This window comes from Notechis scutatus, chromosome 3 (genome assembly GCF_049901735.1).
Source record: "Notechis scutatus isolate UNSWTSFEM ecotype Mainland chromosome 3, rNotScu1.2, whole genome shotgun sequence".
NCBI classification, from domain to species: domain Eukaryota; kingdom Metazoa; phylum Chordata; class Lepidosauria; order Squamata; family Elapidae; genus Notechis; species Notechis scutatus.
In genome coordinates, this window is record NC_142011.1 from 187,097,273 (window position 1) to 187,121,773 (window position 24,501).

Sequence of the window (24,501 nt, forward strand, 5' to 3'; positions counted from 1 at the left end):
CGAACAAAAGAGAAACTATTCTTTATTCATTTTTTAAAATGATCTGTTGATAACTTTCTGGGAGAGATCTATTTTTGTTGACAGGCCCCTGCAGCCTACCAAAGGCAGGAGACCTTCATTCTTGAAGTGGCTTTGAAGAATGCTGTTGTTCAGCTTCCGAAAATGGCACAAAAGCATGCCGCTTTTTGTGTTATTTTCAGAAGGTCCTGAAGCTGTGCAGGAGCACACACGGAGATTAAATTATAGAAATTTAAACCATTGGATTCCTTTCACATTATAATACGCTTTATCTTTCACCTCATTAAGATGGAGACTTTTTTGTTTCTTTCTACCTTTAATTCTGACCTGATGGATTGTCTACTCATTTTCCAGAAAACTGTATGTGTCTGTCAATGTTTTCCCATCTTTTTCCTGAATCTTTATCAAACATACTGTGAACATACTGTTGAAGAACTAGAAACAAAACTGTCCATTTTCCAGCTTATCAGGGAGGATGAAGAATTCTTAAACTGGACTCAGGAAGCATTTGGAGAATATCAAAATTACCAAAAGACCTCTGAAAACATGTCATAAAATCAACTGGAGGGAGGAGAGCAATGGGAAAATGTGTCATAAAGGCAAAATTTATCAAAATTCATTATCGAAAAGAGCTGCAGAATAGATTCCAGGGCATCATTTATGAACTTTTAAATTCCTGATGAAAAGCAGCTTCACAGATTAGGGAAGAAGACTTACAAGTTCTGCAGAGGGAAAGATTTCTCCTTTTGCCCTGAAGAAAAGGAAATAATAATGATTGGAAACTCTTACTAAGAAAGACAAATTTGAAGACGATTCAAGGGACTATGAGGCTCTAAGAATCTGGAAGCTCTGGGATGTTTTCTTCACTAATTGCTTTTTGCCAACAATATGGCCCAGAAGGAGAAAGAAACAATACAGGAAATATCTATTGACTACACATACGATGTCAGCAAGAATGGTGCTTTGGATTCTTTAAGAATAAGATGTAAGATTCCTGGCAAGACATAGATTGAACCTCAGAAGAAATGAAGGGACCCTGCAAGGAAGAATTTATGCTGTAAAAAAACACACTTCAAGACATACACACATTTTGGGAGCATGCCTATGTTGGTTCCATTTAAATATTTCATCCGATTGATAAATTAATGGCTAATTTTTTTCTGGAAGGAACAGAGAGCCAGAATTTCTTAACTCTTTCATTTAAGATTCTGGAGATTTTAAACAAATATTGTGCTTATTTGTTAACCTGGATCACATATTCTGATGGAAATAATATTACATGCATATAATTGTGGGTTCAGTTTCAAAGTTGTTATTTAGTATTCTTGCAATCTTGATAAGTACTGGGTACTAATTAGAATAGGGATTTGGTTACTTTTTAGCATTATTTGAAAATGACTTGTAAAATCTGGGGTTTTTTTGGGCCGGTGGAATGTGGATTCAGAATGGAATTACTATAATGAATTATTAAGTAACAATACATTTAAGACATCTGCAATTCCACAAAAGGAATATAATTGACCTAGAAAGGCTAAATGTCAATAAATACAGTTAAAAGATTAGATGAGATCACCTCCAAGGTCTCTTCCAACTCTTGTTATTCTATGATTTTAGTGTCTACATTGTTTGTGCCTAATGTCCTTGCAATCTCAGTTACACCCCCATTTTAAAAGTTATTAATGACTTTTATGGAAACTAAACAATTTATTATCATCCAGAAATTAAGATTTAATAAGTACATTTGGGTCACATTCATTCAATTTGCAATACAAAGTGTACTTGCTAAGGAAGAACAATCATTCACTGTTATTAAAAGATGACTTTGTGACCAGTGGTCATATTTAAAATCTTCATGGTACTGTAAAACAAAGAAAAGTGAAGTAAGATTGTAAGCACAGTCACATTCATGATTTTTTACTTAATGACTGCTTCATTTAATGACTGAGTTGCCCATCCTAATTGTGAGTTTCTGTTGGACCTCTCAGTGTATCATTAAATAAAATTGGTTTTTAACTAGAGGTGTAATAAATTTGACAGAACCTTAGTATATACAGTAGTATATATGCTATGCAGTGGTTTGGCATTGCTGGCTGATTCCATGTTAGATATTATTGTTATGGTGAACCAGATTCTTCAAAAAGTTAAAGGCTACATATGTCAGTATTTGATTAAAATCTATCTATCTATCTATCTATCTATCTATCTATCTATCTATCTATCTATCTATCTATCTATCTATCTATCTAATTTATATAGCTACCCATCTTTCAGACAACTTAGGAAATCTCCAAGAAAGTCATGGATATCAATGAAATATTTCACCTCATGAAAAACATCAGATAGATTGTGTTTGGAATGTGGCAAAAATGATGACTCATGGAAAATGTTATATCCCCTGATATTAAATGTCAGCTTAATGAAATTAAGTCAGTTCTCCTCTTTTGAATTACTTTTGTATTACTTCTATTTCTTCTCTTTCTATTTGCCAAGAACTGATGGATGCCATGATCTTAGTTTTTTAAAATGTTTCAAGCCAACTTTTGCGCTCTCCTCTTTTTAGTTCCTCTTCACTTTCTGCCATTAGAGTGGTATTGTTTGCATCTCTATGGCTGTTGATATTTCTCCCAGCAACATTAATTCTGGCTTATGATTCATACAGCCTGGCATTTCATATCATCTAATCTGTATATAAATTAAATAATGAGACTGAAAATATGCAGCCTTCTTGTACTCGTTTTCCTATTTCGAACCAATCAATTGTTCCATGTCTGGTTCTAATTGTTGTGTCTTGACCTGCACACAGGTTTCTCAGGAGACAGGTAAGGTAGTCTGCTATTCTCATCTCTTTAAGAACTTGCCACAGTTTGTTGTGATCTACACAACCAAAGACTTTAGCATAGTCAATGAAGCAGAAGTAGATATTTTTCTGGAATTCCCTTGCTTTCTCCATAATCCAGTGAATGATGGCAATTTGATCTCTAGTTCCTTAGCCTCTTTGAAATCCAGCTTGTATTACTGATAGTTCTTAATTCAGATATTGCTGAAGCCCAACTTGTAGGACTTTGAGTATGACCTTGCTAGCATTTGAAATGAGTGCAATTGTACAGTAACTTGAACATTCTTTGACATTCCCCTTCTTTGGGATTGGAATGTAAACTGTCTTTTTGCAATCCTGTTGAGTTTTTAAAATTTTCTGTTATATTGAGTGCAATACTTTAACAGTATCATCTTTTTTGCTGATAATGCTTTCTAAGGTCCACGACTTTGCATTCCAGGATGTCTAGCTCGAGGTCAGCAATTACAGCATCATTGTTATCAGGGACATTAAGACCTTTCTTGTACAGTTCTGAGTATTCTTGCCACCTCTTCTTAATATCTTCTTCTGGTAGGTCTCTACCATTTTTATCCTTTATCGTGTCTATCTTTGCATGAAACATTCCCTTAATATCTCCAATCTTTTTTGAAGAAATATCTAATCTTTCCCATTCTATTGTTTTCCTGTTTTTCTTTGCATTGTTTATTTAAGATGGTGTTCTTATCTCTCCTTGCTATTCTCTGGAAATATGCATTCAGCTGGGTATATCTTTCTCTTTCTCTTTGCCCTTTATTTTCCTTCCATAGTTCTTCAGGCACGTTGTCTACCAGTCATGCAAATAACCAGGCCCTGTGTCATATCCCTATATATCCCTCCTCTTCAAAGAGAATAAATATCACCTAGTGTAGCTTGCCCAATAAAGGTGTAACATGTCAAAGCAATGGGCACCACTGTGCAGTTGTATTGTGGTCCAGTAGTAATTTCCGAATGGTTTTCAAGGGCAGCCTCATGTAAAGTGCATTGCAATAATCTAACTGGAGGGTGACTAAGGCATGAGTGACTGTGAGCAAGGCTGCCTGATCCAGGAAAGGGTGCAATTATGGTGCAACCCTTCCCCAACCATGGCTGTCATCTGCTCATCAAACAGGAGACATAAGTCCAAGAGGACCCCAAATTGTACCCCAACTCACTCCAGGGGCGTGCAAACACAAGAAGTCACCAGACTATGGAGAGAGGGGCGAATAACCCAAAGTCACTTCATATTGCCAGGATTCAGCATTATCAGTTTATTCCCTCCACAATCTTACAGCCTTCAGGCACTCAAGTAGCACTGCAACAGCATCACTTGTCAAGTCAGGGATAGAGATATATGGCATCATCAGTATAGTGATGACACTGTAGCTATGCCACAAGATGACATCAACCAACTGTTTCATGTAGATGTTAAAAAGAAGAGGGGAGAGACCTGAGCCCAACCCATACTGCAACTCTTAACACTAAAACCAGCCACTGAGAAACACAAAATGGTGCCTACCACTCCCAGCCTCCAGAAGGTAACATAATCAATGGCTTTGAAAACCACCAAAAGATCTAGGAGATCCAGAACAGTTGCATCACTGTATCCCAGGCTCACCAAAGGTCATCAGCAAGCACGACCAGTGCCATCTCAGTGCTATACCCTGGCCTGAACCAAACTGAAAAGGGTTCAGATAATTTGCTTCATCCAGGGCCCTCTCTAGCTGCATGCCTATCACCCTTTTAACAACCTTCCTCCAGAAAGGGAGATTGGAGTCTGGATAAAATTTATCTAACCACTGGGTCCAAGGATGGCCTCCTGAAAAGAGGGTGCACCATTTCCTCCTTCAAGACAGACAGTATCACCCCCTATTAACTAGCCATATGCCACCTCCCAGTAGGGGAGAGTCTAGAACACTGATGGCTGAGCTCATAGCTACAAATATTCTCTTGATTTCCTTGAGATCAATTGGTTTGAATTCCTGCCAGATGAAAGGGCCCAGACATGCCTCGGTCATTTCTGCCCATCTAGTATCCAACTCAGAGCAAACTCAAAAAACTTCATCTGTCAGGTACTGAAAATATTCCTTGCAGCAGCCCTGGAGGTGCTTGGTCTTTATCTAGAAGGGGCTTGATTACCTAAAACTGCTGCTAAATCCTGAGAAATAATTATGGAGGAGGTGGAGAAATAATTATGCTTCACCACCCTTACCCCCACAAATAGTCCCAGTATAAGTTGTTACCTGTGCTTGGTTGGCTTCATGCTCTGTCCTACTCCTACCACTTTATGTGTGTTGAGTTTCTACATTGTGGACCTTCTCAGTAAACCAAGATGCTTAGTGAGATCTGTATACACAGAGAATCCACACAGGCACAAGTTCAGTATCCCTGTCGCCTTCTAATTCCAAGTGACATGAAAGGCTTATGCTGAATTGTCTGCCATAATTTCAGGAAAAAGCTCTGCAACTGCACCGTGGTAGGCTGTTGTAATAGACTCCATCTCCCTGCATTGAGTGGCAGCTACTAAGAACTCTAGAACCAACAAGAAGTGGCAGGATACTGATATTAACTTCCCCTCAAAATAGATTGTAACACCACTGTCCCAAGGTAAACACCAGATCCAGTGTATCAGGTCATGAATAAGTTGAACCAACACCACGATTGCCATAGTGGCCATGAACTCCTGTGCTGCCTTAAGCCGTGGGCCCAGAAATGGCAGATTGAAATCCCCCAGAAGTATGAGGCTGGGAAACAACTTCCAGCTCCATCACGAGGTCCAGGAACTCAGGTAGGAATGCAGTTACACTGCAGGAAGAAGATAAATCAACAGCCATCCCTACTGATCCCTGTGGCTTAGCATCATAAAGAGGGTTTCATATCTGATGATGCCTGTGGCAAGACCCATGGAAGCCACAAGAATTTCACAAATAACACCCATCACACCTTCACTTCTACCCTGATGTCATGGCTTATGCCACATTTGAAATTCAGAAAGCCTATTGCAGAGAGGGGTGCCTAACCAGGTCTTGATAATGCAAGTCAAGTTGGCTCTTATCTACAGTCAAATTATGGGTGAGGTACAAGTTGACCTGGCATTAAGCAACACAGCTGGAGATCACATATTAAACAATCAAAGCACTTTTGCAAAAATGTAATTAAATGTTTTTCCATCACAAGTCCTTAAGAAACATTCCTTGGTTTACCTTTTGAACAAAGAACCTGTCTTTGTAATTGAAATAGAGTTGGTGGCATGCATACTTTTGATTTATGGATTGCAACTGATCTGAGACAAAACCTTTATTTTACCTTTACTAATTTTCAACCAGGCTGTTTAAACCATGTACATACAAATTTTCTGTAACTTTAGGCCCAGTGTGAATCTGGTGGTAGCCAAGTTTTTGGCTGCTATAATTAGATGTAGGAAGAAATTTCTTGAATGATTTGTTTTCCATGAAATGTCAACATACACATAAAAACTATATACTTTTTCTTTCTTTGCTGCTATGCTTGTCCTTGCATCCTCTGACTATAATAAACTTTTCATTCATTCTAGAACCATGTAATTCTAAAAAGAACCGGAGGAAGAGTGCTAGCTTCTTTTACTTGGTCTAATGATGATTTATTATTTTTAGACAATCCTTTTCTTCTTCTTTTTCTTCTTCTTTTAAATGTACAGTTCATAATATCAATTTGTTACCAGTCTGAGAAGGAATGTGATACAGGAGAATATCATGAAGAGAATGATTAGAAAACCCTAATTACAAATATTGTGAAATGCTTTCACTTCCCCTAGAAGTAGCTTTATGATTGAATAGTAGCAGATCAAGTACTGCATTCTACTCAGGTTGTGTCTGGGTGTTTTATCCTGGGGTGGGCAAGCTTCTGCCTTAGTGTATTATTGGATATGCATGTATGTTGCGTTGGTTGAAAAATAATCCTGATATTTTTCCAACGTATGGAATAACAACATCACTTTGTTGTTCTCTGCTTTGTATATTATGGAGGAACTCCTGCTGGGTCTTTTTATGGATTTGATAAAGACCCAGTTGTGATAGCCACAAGTTCTGTGGGCTTCCTTGATGTGTTTTAGTTCTTTTTCTTTTCCCTCTTTTCTGGTAGACAGTCCTTCAACCTGGTGATGGAGGGCTCTGATAGCTCCCATTTTGTTGTCCAGTGGGTGGTGAGAATCAAAATGTAAATGTAAAGTGTAAATGCAAATGTGAGGGAGTAGTGAACATTTCTTTCAGATTCTAAGATACCTTGGTGATATCCCTGAAAAGCCATCTCCTAATCTACCATGACAGATAGTTAAGCTGGAACATCCATTTTATATAAGCAGCATTGAAAAGATTGGATAAATGTGCTCCTTTTATTATTTTAGCCAATTTTGTTTTAGTTAAGATATATGTGATCATTATTAATCCACACTGAGTATGCATAGGTGAAGGGATTATAGTTAGCTTTGTTTCTTGGTGATTAAAAATCACCAAGATGGAAAAATAACTTATTGTGCACAGCCACTCATGTTATGGTCATCTCCCAGAAGCATTACTGCAACACGGTCTGCAAGAGGCTATTCTTGAACAGTATTTGGAAGCTGCAACTGGACATTTTTGGAGACCTCTTGGGTGGTACATGTGTGACACTGGCTGTCATTTTTCTTCTGGGTGCAATTCAAAGTGTTGGTCATTATTTTTAAAGTCCTTTATGGCATGAGTCTAGGCTATGTGAGGAACCATCTCATGCCAATGGGACTAATCGGCCCCATTCATTTCAGTGGAAAGGGATTGCTTGAGGTCCCGTCAGCCAAAGAATTTCAGCTGGCAGGGTCCAGGAGAAGAGCCTTTTCTGCTTTGGCCCTTGCCCTCTGGAATATTCTCCCATTGAAGATGAGGTTTTCCCCCCTCCCCCATACTTCTGGCCTTCCAGATGAGCCTAAAAACTTGACCCTGCCACTGGCCTGGGGCCTGCTACCTGAGGGTGGCTGATGGGGTAAAAAAGATTCTCAACCCCATCATCTTGCTTTTTAATTTGTAACTATTCTATTATTATTATGCTATTCAATTTTTCTAATTTTAATTTTTTTAAATTCTGTATTATATTGTAAGCCAACAGAAAGTCACTATATTAGTGAGATAGGTAGCCTAGAAATTTAATAGGTAAAATTAAAAAAAATTGAATAATAGAAAATTGCCAAAGAATATTCTAAGTCTGTTCTTTTTATGTGTGAATAACAACACAAGATTTCCTTCTTTCTTGTGTCCTTGAGGCTCTGAAGGGGTTTTTTGGGATGAACTTTTTAGTCCAGGAATGGCCATTACTGAGGTAAACTTAAGTTTATGAGTGTATATATCACTATTGAGACAAAATTAATCCCTACTTTTCTAATTGTAAAATCCAGTTGTTACTGATATCTTTTGTCATGTTTCTGTCAGATCCTGGTTAGAAGGAGGAAGAGTTGATACTGGGACCAACTGACAGGAATGACACACTTCCCTTGGAATGAGCAGAAAGTCCAGGGGCAAAGGGCAAGGCAATCCCAAGGGTATCTGGCAGTGGAAGGTGGGCAACTGACCAGAGAGACACCTGAAGTAGCAAATCAGCTGCAGAGGGACAGTGGAGATTATAGGCTCCAGACTACTGATGAGGAACAGTTGTCTACCCTGCCCAGTGACATGCAGAGCAGAGTGGAGGGAGGCATAGACGAAGTTGGTGAGGTTGCTCACGAGGGAGCAGCCCCATCCTTCTTCACAAGGAATACCTGGGGAAGGGTGATTTAACCAGACACTAGGGGAAAATCTGCCAGGAATACCTACTGTTTTCTTTGATGCATACCTTCCTGGCTTTCATGAATACTGCCTTGTGAATCTTGCATCATGTTTCTTGACTCTGAACTTTGGACTTCATTTGTGGACTTTATTTATTTTTATTTATTTATTTATTTTTATTTGTCAATCGCTTACAAGATAATACCGTGTTTCTCCAACAATACGGCCTCCACCAATAGGAAGGCCCAGCATGATTTCTAGGCATGAGGTGAAATTAAGCCCCGCCCCCAAAATTTAGGCCTATTTAAACCATGCGTTTCCCTGCCATTTCTCACATTGTTTGTTAGAACTACACGAGGTGAAGAGAAATGGGGGGGAAGGGTGGGGGGATGGGGAGAAAACTTGCCTTTAGGAGTGCCCTGCAGGTAGCCTAGGCTAGAACACCCTGATAGCTGATAGAAGCTCCCTGAAGGCAGAGTCCCCAGCTGCTTCAGGGCGTGGCATGGCCACCAGTGTCCACTCGCCTTTAGGCAGTCTCTTTCGGGTGATGGAAGCTCCCCAAGTGCAGTCACCAGCCACTTCGATCAGCCGGTAGAAGCGGCCTTGGGGCGAGGGGAGTGTGTGTGTGCACTTGCCCTGAGGCCGCTTCTACCAGCTGATAGAAGTGGCTGGTTACTGCATTTGGGAAGCTTCCATCACTCAAAAGAGACTTCCTAAAGGCGAGGGGACACGGGCAGCCACACCTCACCCTGAAGCAGCTGGGGACTCTGCCTTCGGGGAGCTTTCATCTGCCGATAGAAGCAGCCTCACGGTGAGGGGAGTGTCTGTGTACGCGTGACCCATGGCCGCTTCTACTGGCCGATCGAAGTGGCTGGTGACTGCACTTGGGGAGCTTCCATCGCCCGAAAGAGACTACCTAAAAGCGAGGGGACACGGGCAGCCACGCCACACCCTGAAGCGGCTGGGGACTCTGCCTTCAAGGGAGCTTTTGTCTGCCGATAGAAGCGGCCTCATGGCGAGGGGAGTGTGTGTGTGCGCTCGCCCCGAGGCCGTTTCTACCAGCTGATTGAAGTGGCTGTTGACTGTATTTGGGGAGCTTCCATCACCCGAAAGAGACTGCCTAAAGGCGAGGGGACATGGGCAGCCACGCCACGTTGTGAAGCAGCTGGGGACGCTGCCTTCAGGGAGCTTTTGTCGGTCGATAGAAGCAGCCTCGTGGCAAGGTACGTGCGTATGGGCTGCTCTAGGTGGGGGAGGAAATTAAGTCACCCCCGAAAAGACGGCCTAGCCGATTTTTCAGAGGTCAAAAAAAAATAAGGCCCGTCCTTATTTTGTGAGAAACACGCTAGGTATAAGCATATACATAGTTATGAATACATGAAATTGGTACATATAAGAAAAATAAAAGAAACAGTAGGACAGGGATGGTAGGCACGTTGGTGCGCTTATGCACGCCCCCTACAGACCTCTTAGGAAAGGGGTGAGGTCAATAGTAGACAGTCTAAGGTTAAAGATTTTGGGGTTTGGGGAAGAAACCACAGAGTCAGGTAGAGTATTCCAGACATTGACCACTCTGTTGCTGAAGTTGTATTTCCTGCAATCAAGTTTGCTGCGGTTAACCTTGAGTTTGTATCTATTGTGTGCTCTTGTGTTGTTATGGTTGAAGCTGAAATATTCATTGACAGGTAATGATCATTGCAATGTATGATTTTATATACCATACTTAGATCAAACCAAAAACGGCGTAATTCAAGGGTTTTCTAGGTCTAGAATTTCGAGTCTGGTGGCATAAGGTATTCTACAAAAAGTAGAGGAGTGGAGAACTCTTCTTGTGAAATATTTCTGGACTTTCTCAACTGTGCTAATATCAAATACGTAATGTGGGTTCCAGACCGATGAGCTGTATTCGAGTATTGGTCTAGCAAATGTTTTGTATGCTCTAGTTATTAGTGTAATATTACCAGAGAAAAAGCGACGTAAGATTAGCTTAACAAGGTCTTGACTATTCAGCCTGTATTTTATTTTCTTATTTTTTTTGCCAATATGTAGGATAGAGCATTTATTTGTTGAGATTTGAAGTTGCCATTTGTTTGACCATTTTGATACATAGTCAAGGTCTTTTTGAAGGGTAGCAGTATTGTCTGTGGTGTTGAATAGTTTTACATCATCAGCGAAGAGAACGCAGTTGCTCTTAATATGATCACAGAGGTCATTTATGTAGAGTATGAAGAGAGTTGGTCCTAGAACACTGCCTTGGTGGACACCACTGTTGACAGGTACAGAATTTGAAAAGACGCTCCCAATTTTGACCATTTGTTATGCAGTTGTCCAGAGATACCGTAAGATTAGCCATGACAACCAACTGGTTGAGCTTGAACCAGTCACTTTCTCAGCCCAACCCATCTCACAGGGTTATTATCGGAAAATAGGAGGAGATAGATATTTTGGATATGTTCTCTGGCTTGAGTTAGTTGTAATAATAATAAAGGCAGAATATAGATAAAATAAAATGAAATAAGATAAAATAAGATAAGATAAAGAAAAATACTCTAATAAGTTCCCATACAGTGTAACTGGGATCCTTAAAACAGTGAAAACATAGTGACACAAAACATAAATGAAGCATTTAAGGTCACATGATTTATTTGTTTATTTTCATTTTGTTTTGTTTATATTTACAGCATTTAAATACTACAAATTTTAACAATATTGTTTATGGAGTTATAGATAGCGTCCCCATTTATATATAACAAATTCTGCCAAAATAATTTACCTAGATTATAGGAGTAGATTTAAAATGACTCATTGTAAGTAAGTTCCTAAAGATATGCACCAAGGGGCATGGGAGGGGGAATCAACTTAATTTCTATAAAACAATAGTAATTCATCTCTAAAAATTAAGAAAGTTATCACTTGATGCACTGTGATCCTTACAAGTTTATGTGATAATAAATAAATTAATACCCAAGGTGCCATTAAATGCTGTTATTGGTTTTGATACCGTTGCCCTTCTAAAATAATTGTTCTATAAGCACTGGTGAGTTTGAATTAGTGATGATGCACAAGAAAGCTCATCTACCATTTAACTGATGAAGTTTAATGAAGTAATGGCTTCATTAAATTTCCTTAAAACAGGAAAATATGGGAGTTTATTAAAGGAAGGATAAAAACTGCCAATATTCTAATGCCTTTTTACAAATCTGATATGATCAAATTTACACTATAATATACCTTGAAAAAGTGTATTGTATAAGTAGAAAAGAGAAAGAGAAAGGCAACCAGTGTTCAACTAGTACAAGAACTGGGTAAATCATTTGTGATCTCTAAAAACCATAATGTCACTGTTTTAACTATCTGTATGTAATATCATGAAAGATGTTTTCCAATGTTTATTCTAGTCTCAGAAAAAATACTATTCAGTTTATATCTTACAATCATATAATTCACCTCTAAAAGTTAATGTTACACCTGAAAACTTCGACCTCATTCTGTTGTCCTGTTTATTAATTTATGCACATGTATTTATTTAAATATTGTGCTGAGCTCAGTTGTGATTGATATGCAAATTACATGTGCAGATCTCTTAATTACAATTACTGAATACTGGATGTAGTTCAGCGTTTCCTACATTTGTTTAATGGTTTAGAAAAAAGGAGTCTATTTTGAAAAATGCCCTCATCTGTTTGTTCTCTCTTGCTTCTCACAGATTTCAGTTTTTATGTTGTTTATAGTGTTCACAAAGCCTGTTGTGGTTTTGTTGCTCCATGCTACCACAGAGTAGAAGTTATAGCTAATACTAGACTAAAACTAGCTCATTGTATGATATGGCTAATGTAGCCATTTTGTTGGCATCTTTTGATAGCATTTCCTTCAAAATATTATCTTACGCCTGTTTTTGTTTGACATTTGATCCCAAATATTATAAGCCGAAGGGGGACAGGAAAGAAATTTTCTGCTTAGAGGTTTTTTCTTTAAAGAAGTAGTCCTAGAAAATTAAAGTCAATCTGTTTTTCAAGATTTGCAAATGGTACATGTATAATTCATGATATACTAGTCTGTTCCAAATCAGGAACTGGCAAACCTTTCAGATACTGAGCACAAAAAAATTAAAAATAAAAGTGCACATTATTAAAAAAAAAACTCAAAAAGAATCCAGCATTTCAGCTGTTACCCTTCAGAACTCATACTAGCTCATAGAAGAACTGGGAAAATTTGTGAGATTTGATGATCTAAAAAAAAATCTGAGGAATATAATATCTTAAAAAGACAATTTGGGGGATTCTTCAGATACCATCTAGTTCCGTTGAGGTCTGAATACCTCCGAGAATCATGCTATCAGAATTATCACCATGTCTAGTAGGCCATTGCTAATTCAGTGCATGAATAATAGAATCCAATGTGTTTAAAATAATAGAAATACCTGTTCATGTTACAGTTAAGCTTGCCAGCCTACATTGTTGCTATATGATCTTTAAAAGGATATAGATGAACAGTAGATATTATATGTTACACATTTCAAACTTGTCTGTTTTCAGTGTGTTGTTTTTGGAAAAAAAACATTGATCCCCCTCCCCCATTTGATAATTTATGTGCAATCTTAACCTTAAATTAAAATATTATAACTTACATAGTTGAAATTAAAACAGTTACATTCATAGTGGTCTTTTGATATTTGCCAATGAAGTTGTCTTACTTATCACAAACAAAATCATAGATTTAATTTTTGTTATATTTGGAATAATTCTTAAATGTTCTCCATCTTGGTTAAGAATGCTGAAAGTGGTTTGGAATTACATATTCATGTTTTATTTTAAATTTGACAGGTACTCTGGATATTGAAGAGAGAAATCGTCAAATGAAAATGAACAAATACAAACATGTAGCAGGATCAGATTCGAGGCTGGAACAAGATTATCATTCTCAGGCAAGGGCATTTTGTTTTGAAAAACAGCAGCATATGCAATTGTCTGACTTGATGAGGCAGTAAGAGGCTAGTAATTGTTTCATGGATAGCATAGTTAATTAAGAATGCAATACTGATATGCATGTTTATACTGGGAAGTAAATTAGACTATAAGAATTCTTTTCTGCTCCTAACTTTTCTCTAAGTTTCTAGAGAAGCCCTTACAAAGGTCAAAGATTTTAAGAGAGCTCTATGGTTTTGTTGTCTGACAGAAACCTCACTTTCCTTCTATGCACTCATATGTGCTCTCTGCAAAAAGTATGAAAGACAAGACAGTCTATAGCAGTAGTATTTACTCCCATGAGAAAGTATATAGCTAGAGCTAAACGATTCTGGATAATTTTCAAATTAATAATTGTGCCAAATTCATTGTGATTCTATGTGAATAGGAACTAGTTTACCAAGTTTAGAAATTACCAGGAATGTTAAGCAAATGTTCATTTTAAAAGTATTAAATGACAAATTAATTTTGTGGTGAACTGCAGTAATCAGCCATGAGTTTAGTAGCCCATAACTGATGATGAAATAAATATCTGAAGTTTTAATGTTAAAACCCTATTTTCCATTCTTTACCCTTGTGTGTAAAAATATTTTAGAGCCTTCTTTTTTGTAATACAACACTGAGGGCTTCAAGATTCAATCCTCTATATAATATATTGGAACATACTATTACAGATGTGAGCAGATGATTACTATGTGGCACATAAATGTGAGGTATTCTGATACATATGGATTTACTTTGATATTCAATAAGATAAATGCAGAGGAATTCAATTCCTTAGCTCTTTGGAAGAGCTACATTTTCCCCAGGAAGCCTATAACTTGTCCTATACAACTGCCTCACAATTCTAGGAAAAGACATACTTTCTTGAAGGAGTTGCAGACTGCAGCTATTTTGTGCCTCATACATTCTGCAACACCATTTTGTAACTCAATCCAAAGCTCTGTACAACCCTACAGATAGTTTTTGTTGAATTCTGTATAGAATGATTGGCTGATAGTAATATCCTTACTTTTGGAACACAAAACCTAATCCTGAATAAACATTAGTCAAACAACATTACGCTATGTCTTGCTTATTCATCTAATTTGATTTAAAAAGGACTGATATATTCTTAGTAAATTAGTGTGCTATTTGACTGTTCATCGTGTGGCAATAAATATTTTCCTTATATTCATTATAATCTTAGAAATATTGGCACAAATGATTTGTAGCTGACATTATATGTTCAGTGTTTGCTTAAAATGACTACTACATTTCCTGCAATGAAATGTGCAATTATTTTATGAAGTATGACTACTAGCATTGATAATATGGTGGGCTTTTATTTTTGAGATTACACCCTCTAATATGTTTCCACCAAGTGGGTTATTTTGCATTACTTTCAGGTCTTCAGAGAGCCTTTTCAGGGGGTAATAGTGGTTCTGCCAGAGGGAGGAGTTGATAACTAGAAGACTGTGGTTTTTGTGATGGAAAATATTGAAGAAATGGATCCCCAGGAGGGAGGGTGTGCATTCCAGAGGAGTAAGAGTTTACTTAGCCCAGTTATTAAGTGGGAGAGAAAGAGGGTGAAGAGCAGGGGTGTGATTCAAGCGGTGTAACAACCGGTTCGGTGAGCACGTGCTTCATGCGCACACAGAGGGTTTGCTACTGACCTTCTCCTGCAATCCTGCACTCTCCCTGTGTGTTAAACAGCTGATGCGCAGCAATCTGCTGTGCTGTATGAAGCAGCTGAGCTTGAAAACCAGGACATAAAGATCAGAATAGAGCCAGGGTGTGCGGGGCCAGCAGCTGATTGTCGGAGCAAAACGGTTCGCTTACAGATGATCCTTGGAACTACCGATTCAGCCAAACCAGACCAAACCAGTAGAATACCACCCCTGGTGAAGAGCAGCCCTCCCTAAGAGTTTACATATTATAGATGCAGATAGTAGAATCTTCTCAGTCTGGCAAAATTTTGTCTATAGGTGTGAAACAATAAAAATCTCAGCTTGGAAGAATTGGCAAGTGTCAATCTTGGTCTTTGGGCTGACAGTTTTAGCCTTTTTTTAAGATGGCCAGTGGACAAAATGATCTTTTTTGTTGTTGAATAAGGTTCTGGTCTCATTAAGATTATTGAACTCTTCTACATTAAATTAATATTATCAAAATGAAAAGTAGATAGTGTGGATTCCAGTTTTGTAGTTGGCTATGTGGAACATCTTGGATGATTAAACATTTGAGCATTGACTGATTGATTAATTACATTACATATACTTGAAATTTACAAGCTTCAATATTCTGCTGTGTGCACACTCACATGCATATCTCTTACAGAGCTTAACCCTCAGCCTTAACTCATAAGTCACATAAGCATAAGCAGAAACAAAATGTACATTTTTTTAGATATGCACATTTTGTACATAAAATATAAAGTAGTAATAATTCACTCTTTGCAGTGGATGAAGCTAATTCCAGCTCTATCACTTTGAGCAAAGACTCTATCATAGATGACGGCTATGTACCATGATGATGAAAAAAATGAAAACATAATGTCATAAATTCCGAGCCTTTCATACTTACATCCTAACATCACAACATATTCTTCATTCCATCCCAACCTCCATTGGCCAGATGTCAGTCAGAGATTATCAGATTTCAAGTTCTACTATATCCTGTGGCATGGCCAGACATTCGGTCATTATAAAGGCCATGATGGAATATATGTGAAGCTCATACATTGATTAAACATATATAGAATGAATCATGAGTGATCTGACATTTATGGATTGAATAATTATTCCAACCTATAGGACACATTATTTACACTGTATTTGTTTGCTAAACTTGAATTTGCTTCTTCTGTAGGCAATCGGATATCTAATCTGTTTAGGAGCACATTTGAAAAAAATGTGTGGATATTTAACTTAGTAAATTAAATCAATTGATTTAAATTAGTCAAATTTTGCAGGCATATGTTAATCAAATATAATGATTCCATTGAATTAACATGAAGGTTCTTGTTCTTTACTTATGCATGAGGTAAGGATTGCATATAAACTAATACTACTGGTTTATTTCTAAAATTGCAATTCTGCTGACTTTTATGTGAAAATGAAAGAATAGAATTGGATATATCATGGAGGAACTATGAGTTCTGAAAAATACTAAGAGACATCTAGAGTGCTGCTAGAGGAAAACAAGGGATGAATCCGGCTGGACATGATTTAAGAGATGCAATTAAGCCCTACTTTGTGGCAGTAAGAGCAGTGAAATACTATTATCACTCCACTCTTATTATGCCTGCAAAGTGCTGCCCAGTGGCCCTGTTCAGGATCACCCAGTCCCTCCTGCGACAGCAGGACTCAGGTGATCATCTTCAGGGCCACTCAGAGGAATTTAAACACTTGATGGACAAAGTTGCTTGGACTCATTCCCAGCTAGAACCCATCCATTGTCAGAATCTTTTGAGATGTCTGGAAAGATCTTATCTGTTTATCTTGGAACCGTTGAACCTGATGAAATGGACAGGGTCTTTGATGCTGTCAATGCAACCACATGTCAGTTAGGTGAAAGTCACGGATGGTGGCAGCCAGGCAGGTTCAGGCAATAACAAATTCTTCACTACAGAGAGGATGTTTCTTTTAAAGCTGCCCTGGTTTGCCCCTCCTCAAAAATTATCTCTTGATCCCATCTGTCTGGACAATTTCCATCCAGCCTCCCACCTACAATTTTAGGGAAGATGGTAGAGAAGGTGGTTACATGATAGCTTAAGAGGGTCCTGGATGAAAGGGATTATCTAGATCTCTTCTTGTCAGGTTTCAGGCCCAGTTATGGGCTGAATAAAACAGCATTGTTTGCAATTGATGATATCTAGTGAGAGTAGCATGGGATAATGGATCCATCCTTGTTCACGTTGACTTCTCAGCAGCCTTTGATACCATTAACCACGGAACTCTTTTGGGCTGGCTATGGATTGTGAGCTATGTATTGGCTATGTATTGGATTGCATAGTCTTGTGCTAGCTTGACTCCTTTCCTGGTCCCACAGGAAGTGAGAGTTCCAATCCACAGCCACTCCTTTGTGATGTGCGCAGGGCTTGATATCCCCTCCACTCCTTTTTATCATTCACATGAAGCCACTGGGTGAGATCATTCACCATCCTGGGATGAGGTTCCATCAGTATGCTGATGATACTCAAGTTTACAGCTCCATCCTGGGTGATCCAAATGTTGCTGCTGCTGCCCTCTCAGAATGCCTGCAGACTGGTAGGGGTCTGCATGGGGGAAACAGACTTCAGTTGAATCCTGGTGAGACTGAATGGCTTTGGGTGTGTGGAACTTGGGGTTCCAGGACTTTAACACATTCAGTTCTGGATGGGGTTGCACTATCCTAGATAGATTTGGTGTGCAATTTTGAGATTTATCCAGATTCATGAGTCATGTTCAATGAACAGGTGGCAGTTGTGGCTAGGAGAACTTTTGTGCAACTTTGTGGCACAGTTTTGCCCATTCCTGAATTGGGAGTCATGCACTCACTCAAGCCATGGTCACGTCACATTTGGACTACTGCCTTGCACTTTGTTTGGAGCTATTCTTGTTTTTTTAAAAATAAAGTTTTATTTGGGTTTTCACACATACAAAATACAAGTAAAACATCTTTTTTGAAAATAGCATCGTCCCAGGTTGAACTTCTTTATACAGACACAAACTCAATTTCATGCTCATTTTTGTGTTCTATTCTATATCTTATACTATTCTACATTTTCTATATAGTTTTTCCCCTCTTTTAATTTTATCAATTTTATTTTGATTATCTCATCTCAATTCAAATCATTATATTTATACTTTTGTCTGTTCTGTTTCAATTTCATATTATCTTTTCTCATTAAACAAATTTTCTCCTGTAGTTACTAATTGGAGTATGACACCTTTATATCTTTTAATTATATCCATTCAACTCTTATTTAAACTTCAATATATACCTTAAGGTTATGACCTTCAATATAATACATAATACATAACTTCCAATCGAATTCTGCTTGGTACATTCTTATAATACACACTATATTCTTTTTAAAAAAAGGATTATAAATATATGTAATTATAAACCCTCATTCCATTCCAATTCAGTTCTATCATTAATAATCATTAAAGTCTTTAACATCTTTAACATTTCTTTTCAATTAAATATCACACTTCCTTAAAGACACATATAATCTCCATAATTAATTTTTCCCTTATTTCTCTTCACATATGTTTTGTAAATCATTAAATATTCATTTTGTTACATTTATTTATTGACAAGCATTCCACTAAGTTACGATAACTATTTTATCAAACATTTTAATCATACATTGTTTCATATTTTCTGAAATTGTTTGTTTCTAACATAACAATACTATCTTATGTACCTTTGCAGAATCCCTTTTTCCATTAGATTTTCACCCATTATCTCTAAATAGGCCCTGTTTCTCTATATTTTGTTTCTGTCCTTTATAACTTATTTTCCTTTCTTTCTTCCCTCTCTTCTTCTCCCTCCCCTTTTTACCCCCTTGTCTCTCTACTTCTAATTCTCTCTTCTGCATTTCCCTCTTCTGTTGCTTTCTGATTTTATACTTATTTTTCACTCTATTCTTTTTTTGGGTTGTTTTTCCCAATCTTAAACTTTCCATTCTCTTTCCCCCCTTTCCTTCCCCCCCCACCTAAGATTACTTGTTCATTAAAGATGGCTTCTTCTTTGTCCCAATCTTCTTGTTCTGCAGGCATTTCTTGTTGTTTCTCATAGTTCCAAATCTCCTTTTCTAAGAACTGAAATACGAAGCCAAACAAACCTCTCCCTTCTTGTGCATCTTCTTTGCACTTTTTAAGTTCCATTTTCAGTTCTTCTAAAAGTGGAGCCATTTTAAACAGTTTTAAACAACCACCTGATTGATTTTAGTCATTCAAATGCAATAACCAAGAATCCAGAGATCACCAAGTAATCCAAATAGTCCCAAACTGTTTCTTCTTATTTCTTTTTTCACTTTCTCTTCCTGGGGTTTTACTATTTTGTTGCGATGTTTCAGTTAAGATGTATCTTTTGGAAGTCTTGTTGAGATTTTGCTGTAAGTTCTTTTTAATTCCAGGCAGTCTCCTCCCTTCCAGATCCTGCCATTTTATTCTTTTTCTCTCCTTTCCTGTTTTCAAAAGCTTTTAATTATCCAGAAATCTTTATTATCTCTTTGACTTTTTGTTTTCAGCATTAAATGCCTATTAATGTCAAAGTGGATTTTTTTTTTCCAATTTCTTGTTTAAGTCTCTTAGCTGTCAGTATAGGAAGAAGAGAAAAAAAAACCAAATCCTTTCCCTTTTCTCTCTCCGTCGCAGCTTAGAAATCTTCTTAGGGAACAATGTTATTGTTTTCTTAATAGTTTCAATTCCAGGGTACCTTATTTGTTGCTTTTGCTGTTTGACCCGGTCAACCAAAACTTTCTCTTCTTATCTTCCTCCTGCACATTCTTTTCCAGTTAAATTCTTCTTTGTGGTGGCCATTTCTGACCACCGCTACAACCGCCTTCGGGAAAGGGAGTAATGGCCAGCTGGGGAGGAGAGATGCAGCTCTCCTCAACCCTGCAGGCAGTCTCCCCCTTCTTCACCAGCTCTACGGGGTGGCTTAGCCCTGTAACCAGCCGGCTCGGGGCGCTCCAGCGGCGAGCACAGATCGAAACCGCGCAGAGACGCGGTTTCGGTCTGTCACCAAAGAAGCTCAAACCGGAAGTCTGTTTGGAGCTATTCTTGAAGAGTATCCAGAAGCTTTTGTTGGTGCAAAACACAGCTGTATAGGCAGTTCCTGAAGCCCCTAGGATGGCCCACGTTACACTGCTGTTCTACAAGCTGTATTGGTTGCCAGTTTACTTCCAGATCCAATTTAGGGTACCTGTGAGTCCAACCTATCTGAGGAACTGGCTTGCTATAATGGGACTATCCCATTCCCCCCCAGCAGAGGGGTCATGTGGACCCTATTGGTCAATGAATTTCAGATGGTGATGTCCAGAAGAAGAGCCTTTTCTGCCATGGCTCTTGCCCTCTGGAGCGTCATGCCTCCTGAGGTGAAATCCACACCCACCCAATTGGCCTTCCAAGAAGGCTTGAAACATGGTTATGTCAACTAGCCTAAGGTCCAAATGGGTGTGTGGATTTTGGAGATGTCTAAATATAACATCCCACCTTCTCCCTAGTCTGCTTCTTTTCTCTCCATCTAGGTCAGGGGTGTCAAACTTGTGTCATTGGGAGTCATCACATGATGTATTGTGACTTTTTCCCTCTTTGCTAAACTGGGCATGGGTGTGGTCAGTGCGTGACGCATCTGGCCCATGGGCCATGAGTTTGACAGCCCTAATCTAGGTCAATTTTATTTTAACTGACTTTTAAATTTAAGATCTCTATTTATATTACATTTAAACTGATTGAAAGTCATCTAGAGTCAGGTAGCATATAAGTTTAATAAATAAATAATGAACCATTTATCAGTGGAATGGCTTGCCTCCGGAAGTTGTGGATGTACTATCATTGGGGATTTTCAAGAAGATACTGGACATTCATTTGTCCAGAATGGTATAGGATCTCCTGGCATGGTCAGTGGGTTGGACTGAAAGAGTTCCAAGGTCCTGTCTCACCCTATTCCTTTATTACTTTATATTCTAATAAATACTTCTGAGGAAAACATAGGGTTTTTTTGAGCAAAAAAATTAGTACAAAATAGGTTTCTATTGTAAAAATTGCCAAATCTGCATGCAAACTCCCACTGATTTGTGAAGGTTATGGTTCTATACATTTCTACTCACACACATGCAACAAATTAAATGAATAAAATTGCCCTTTCAGAAAAGATACTTGCAGCCCTCATTTGTAGAGAACTGCTGAATATAGTTTTCTTGGCAATAATACAAAAATGACCTTTAAAGACCTTCTTTCAAGATGTGTTTTTTTAGTTTAGAAAGTCTGTTCTATTTTGTAAATTATTTTCTTTTATTTTTTTCCTTTGGACATTGGAAATAATTTTTTCATAAAATGAAAAGGAGAAAAATTCTACTTGTTATAAACAGGACCAGCTAATATCCTACAATTGTTATAAGCAGAATTTTAGGCAGAGATGGTATTCAGCAGGTTCTGACCAGTTCTGGAGAACCAGTAGCATAAATTGTGAGTAGTTTGGAGAACCGGCAAATACCATCTCTGACTGGCCCCACCCCCATCTATTATCTGCTTCCTGAGTCCCAGCTGATTGGCTGGGTCTAATTTTGTTGCCCTTCACAGGAGAACGGAGCTGGAAAGCAGGTTAGTGGTGGGGAGGGGAATGGAGATTTTGCAGTATCCTTCCCCTGCCACACCCAGCAAGCCACGCCTACCAAGCCATGCCCACAGAACCGGTAATAATTTTTTTTGAATCCCACCATTGATTTTAGGCTAAACTGGCTGATCAAAATTAGTTTTGGGAAAACTGGCGTTCACTTAAGGCTTCTCTTCAGAAAGCTGCACAGTACAGTAGTTATATGGGAAGAAATTAAACTAAAGCATATTCATGTTTTATGACTTTTATTCATCATCTTAATCCCAAGGGTGCTTTTTCAAAGGACAACTGAACTTTCTTGGTTTTTTTTCTTGAAAATGTTTTGCTGCTTATCCAAGATGCTTCTTAAGTTCCGAAGAAGTTGAACTGAAGAAGCTTCTTGGATGAGAAGTGAAATGTTTTCAAGAAAAAAACCAAGTCATTAATAAAACATTGAAGAAGGTTGGATTGAATCTTTCAGAAGAACCCACTTAATTGGTGATCGGTTTTTAGAATTTTTTTTTTGTGTATTTCCCCAACATGTTGGTATTTGTTTGTTCCTGTGTGATTAATGTGGTTATCTCACATTGAATCTGTTTTGATTCAGTAATCTTACAAATGCAATACATTATTTTTAGATTAATATTATCCCACTTGTTAATTGGTGAGGAATCACTGATGATTATGATTTTTGAACTAGTTACATATCAACTTAATAGTCAGGTCATCCTGTCCATGATTTAGCTATTTGGCTAGCCAGAATGTTATGTAATATTTTTAAAAAAATTTTTTGGTAAAACTGAGAAATATTGTGTCTCCAGAATTTTCATTTTTGATGATAGACATAACTTTTTCCAGTTCCCGATCAGATGATGTTTTATTAGTTCTCTGGGATTTCTCACAAGATAATATATACTGTAAATACTTAGCTAATATGTTCTCTAGCATACATATTTCATAATAGATAACTAGCTGCAGCTCTCTTTTCAGAGCCATCATAAAAATCTAGAGAGGGACAATAGAAAGTCAACTGACAGCCCTCCAGGGTGGACCAAATTTGGAAACCAAAAACAGGCTAGCTGATGCTACTTTTATTATAAGGTCATAGGAACAGAATCTTGCAAGTCTGAATGCACTTTCATCCCCCATCCCTTTATCTTTATGAAACTAGAGATAATAATATCTGAGGCATTCTCAAATTACATTTCTGCCCCTTAGTCAGATTTCTTCTATCTGTTTTCTTGATTGCGGCTCTTTCTCCTATTCCTCAAGGTTATTTCTTATGCCTATAACATCAACACTGTTGATTTGCTATTGTAAAGAATGTGTTATTAATGACAATTAATATTTTGTCAAGAAACTAGAATGCAGATAGGATGCCTAATTAGAGATGCATGAATGAAATTTTGAATGTACTAGAAGATTTAAGTAATTTAGATATCTTAGGGATAGATATGGAGATAACAGATAATCAGAGTTGAAATGGACCTTGTAGTCCAACCCCCTGCCCAAGCAGGAGACCCTACACCATTTCTGACAGATGGTAGTCCAAGATACAAGCCAATTTAATAGAGATTGAAGAAAGATGTTGTATTTTTAGAATATTTTTCTCAGCATATGTCATTACTAAGCTAAATATACTCTTGAGTTCTGAAAAATATACTTTGGACTTTAGAATTGAGAAACTATGCTTTGGAATTGAGAATAGTAATTTATCTTATTTCTTTATCCTTAAGTAATAAGTACAGGTAGTCCTCTACTTATGACCACAACTGAGCACAGAATTTATTGCTCAGTTGCTAAATGAGAAATTTGTTAAGTGAGTTTTGTCCCATTTTACAACTCTTCTTGTTATATTTGTTAAGTGAATCACAGCATTTGTTAAATTAGTAACATGGTTGTTAAATGAACATGGATTCTCTATTGACCTTGCCTTTCAAAAGGTCACAAAAAGATGATCACATGACCCCGGAATACTGCAACCATCATAAATATGAACCAGTTGTCGAGCATCTGAATGTAAATAATATGACCAAGGGAATGTTGCAACAGTTGTTAAGTGTGAAAAATGGTCATAAGTCCCTTTTTTCAGTGCCGTTGTAATTTTGAATGGTCATTAAACAAACTGTTATAAGTCAAGTACTATCTGTATAGGATATAAACACATATTGTTTTGCTCTTCAAATCTAAATTTTATTTATCAGTTTTTATGAAAACAGCAAATGATTAATAAAGCCCAAAAATCAAAGGTAGCAAAACATGATTTGTTGGTAAACTAGGGCCGGGAAAATCCATCTGTACTTCCAAAGTTTACTGGGTCATACCAGCTATGGCTGGAGATAGGAAAGGGATTTTTCTGAATTTTTGATCTAAATAGATTAGTTTTCTTGAAATAAAGAGTTGGGGGATGAATTATGCCAGTTGTAGCCTGGGGATATTTGAGAGACCTCACAAAGGCCCTTTCCTAAGAAGCATAATGCTATTTATCCAGGAGATGTCTCCACAATTTTTTCAGAGTAGGTGATACTCCAACAGCAGATGCTGGAATGCTAGGATTTCATTGATTTCAAAGTACATATTTTGTCTAAAACTATAGTACTGTAAACATATTTTATATAGCTTACAATTCTCT

At 37.6% G+C, this 24,501-nt stretch overlaps 1 protein-coding gene across 1 annotated transcript in view; it reads left to right on the forward strand.

Moving 5' to 3' along the window:
* RIMS2 (regulating synaptic membrane exocytosis 2) overlaps positions 1–24,501 on the forward strand; it is a 286,641-nt gene that overhangs the window by 214,587 nt on the left and 47,553 nt on the right. Inside the window, exon 30 of the mRNA XM_087962082.1 lies at positions 13,440–13,540. Within this exon, the coding sequence (XP_087818208.1) occupies positions 13,440–13,540 (101 nt within the window). The remainder of the gene's footprint in view (positions 1–13,439; positions 13,541–24,501) is intronic.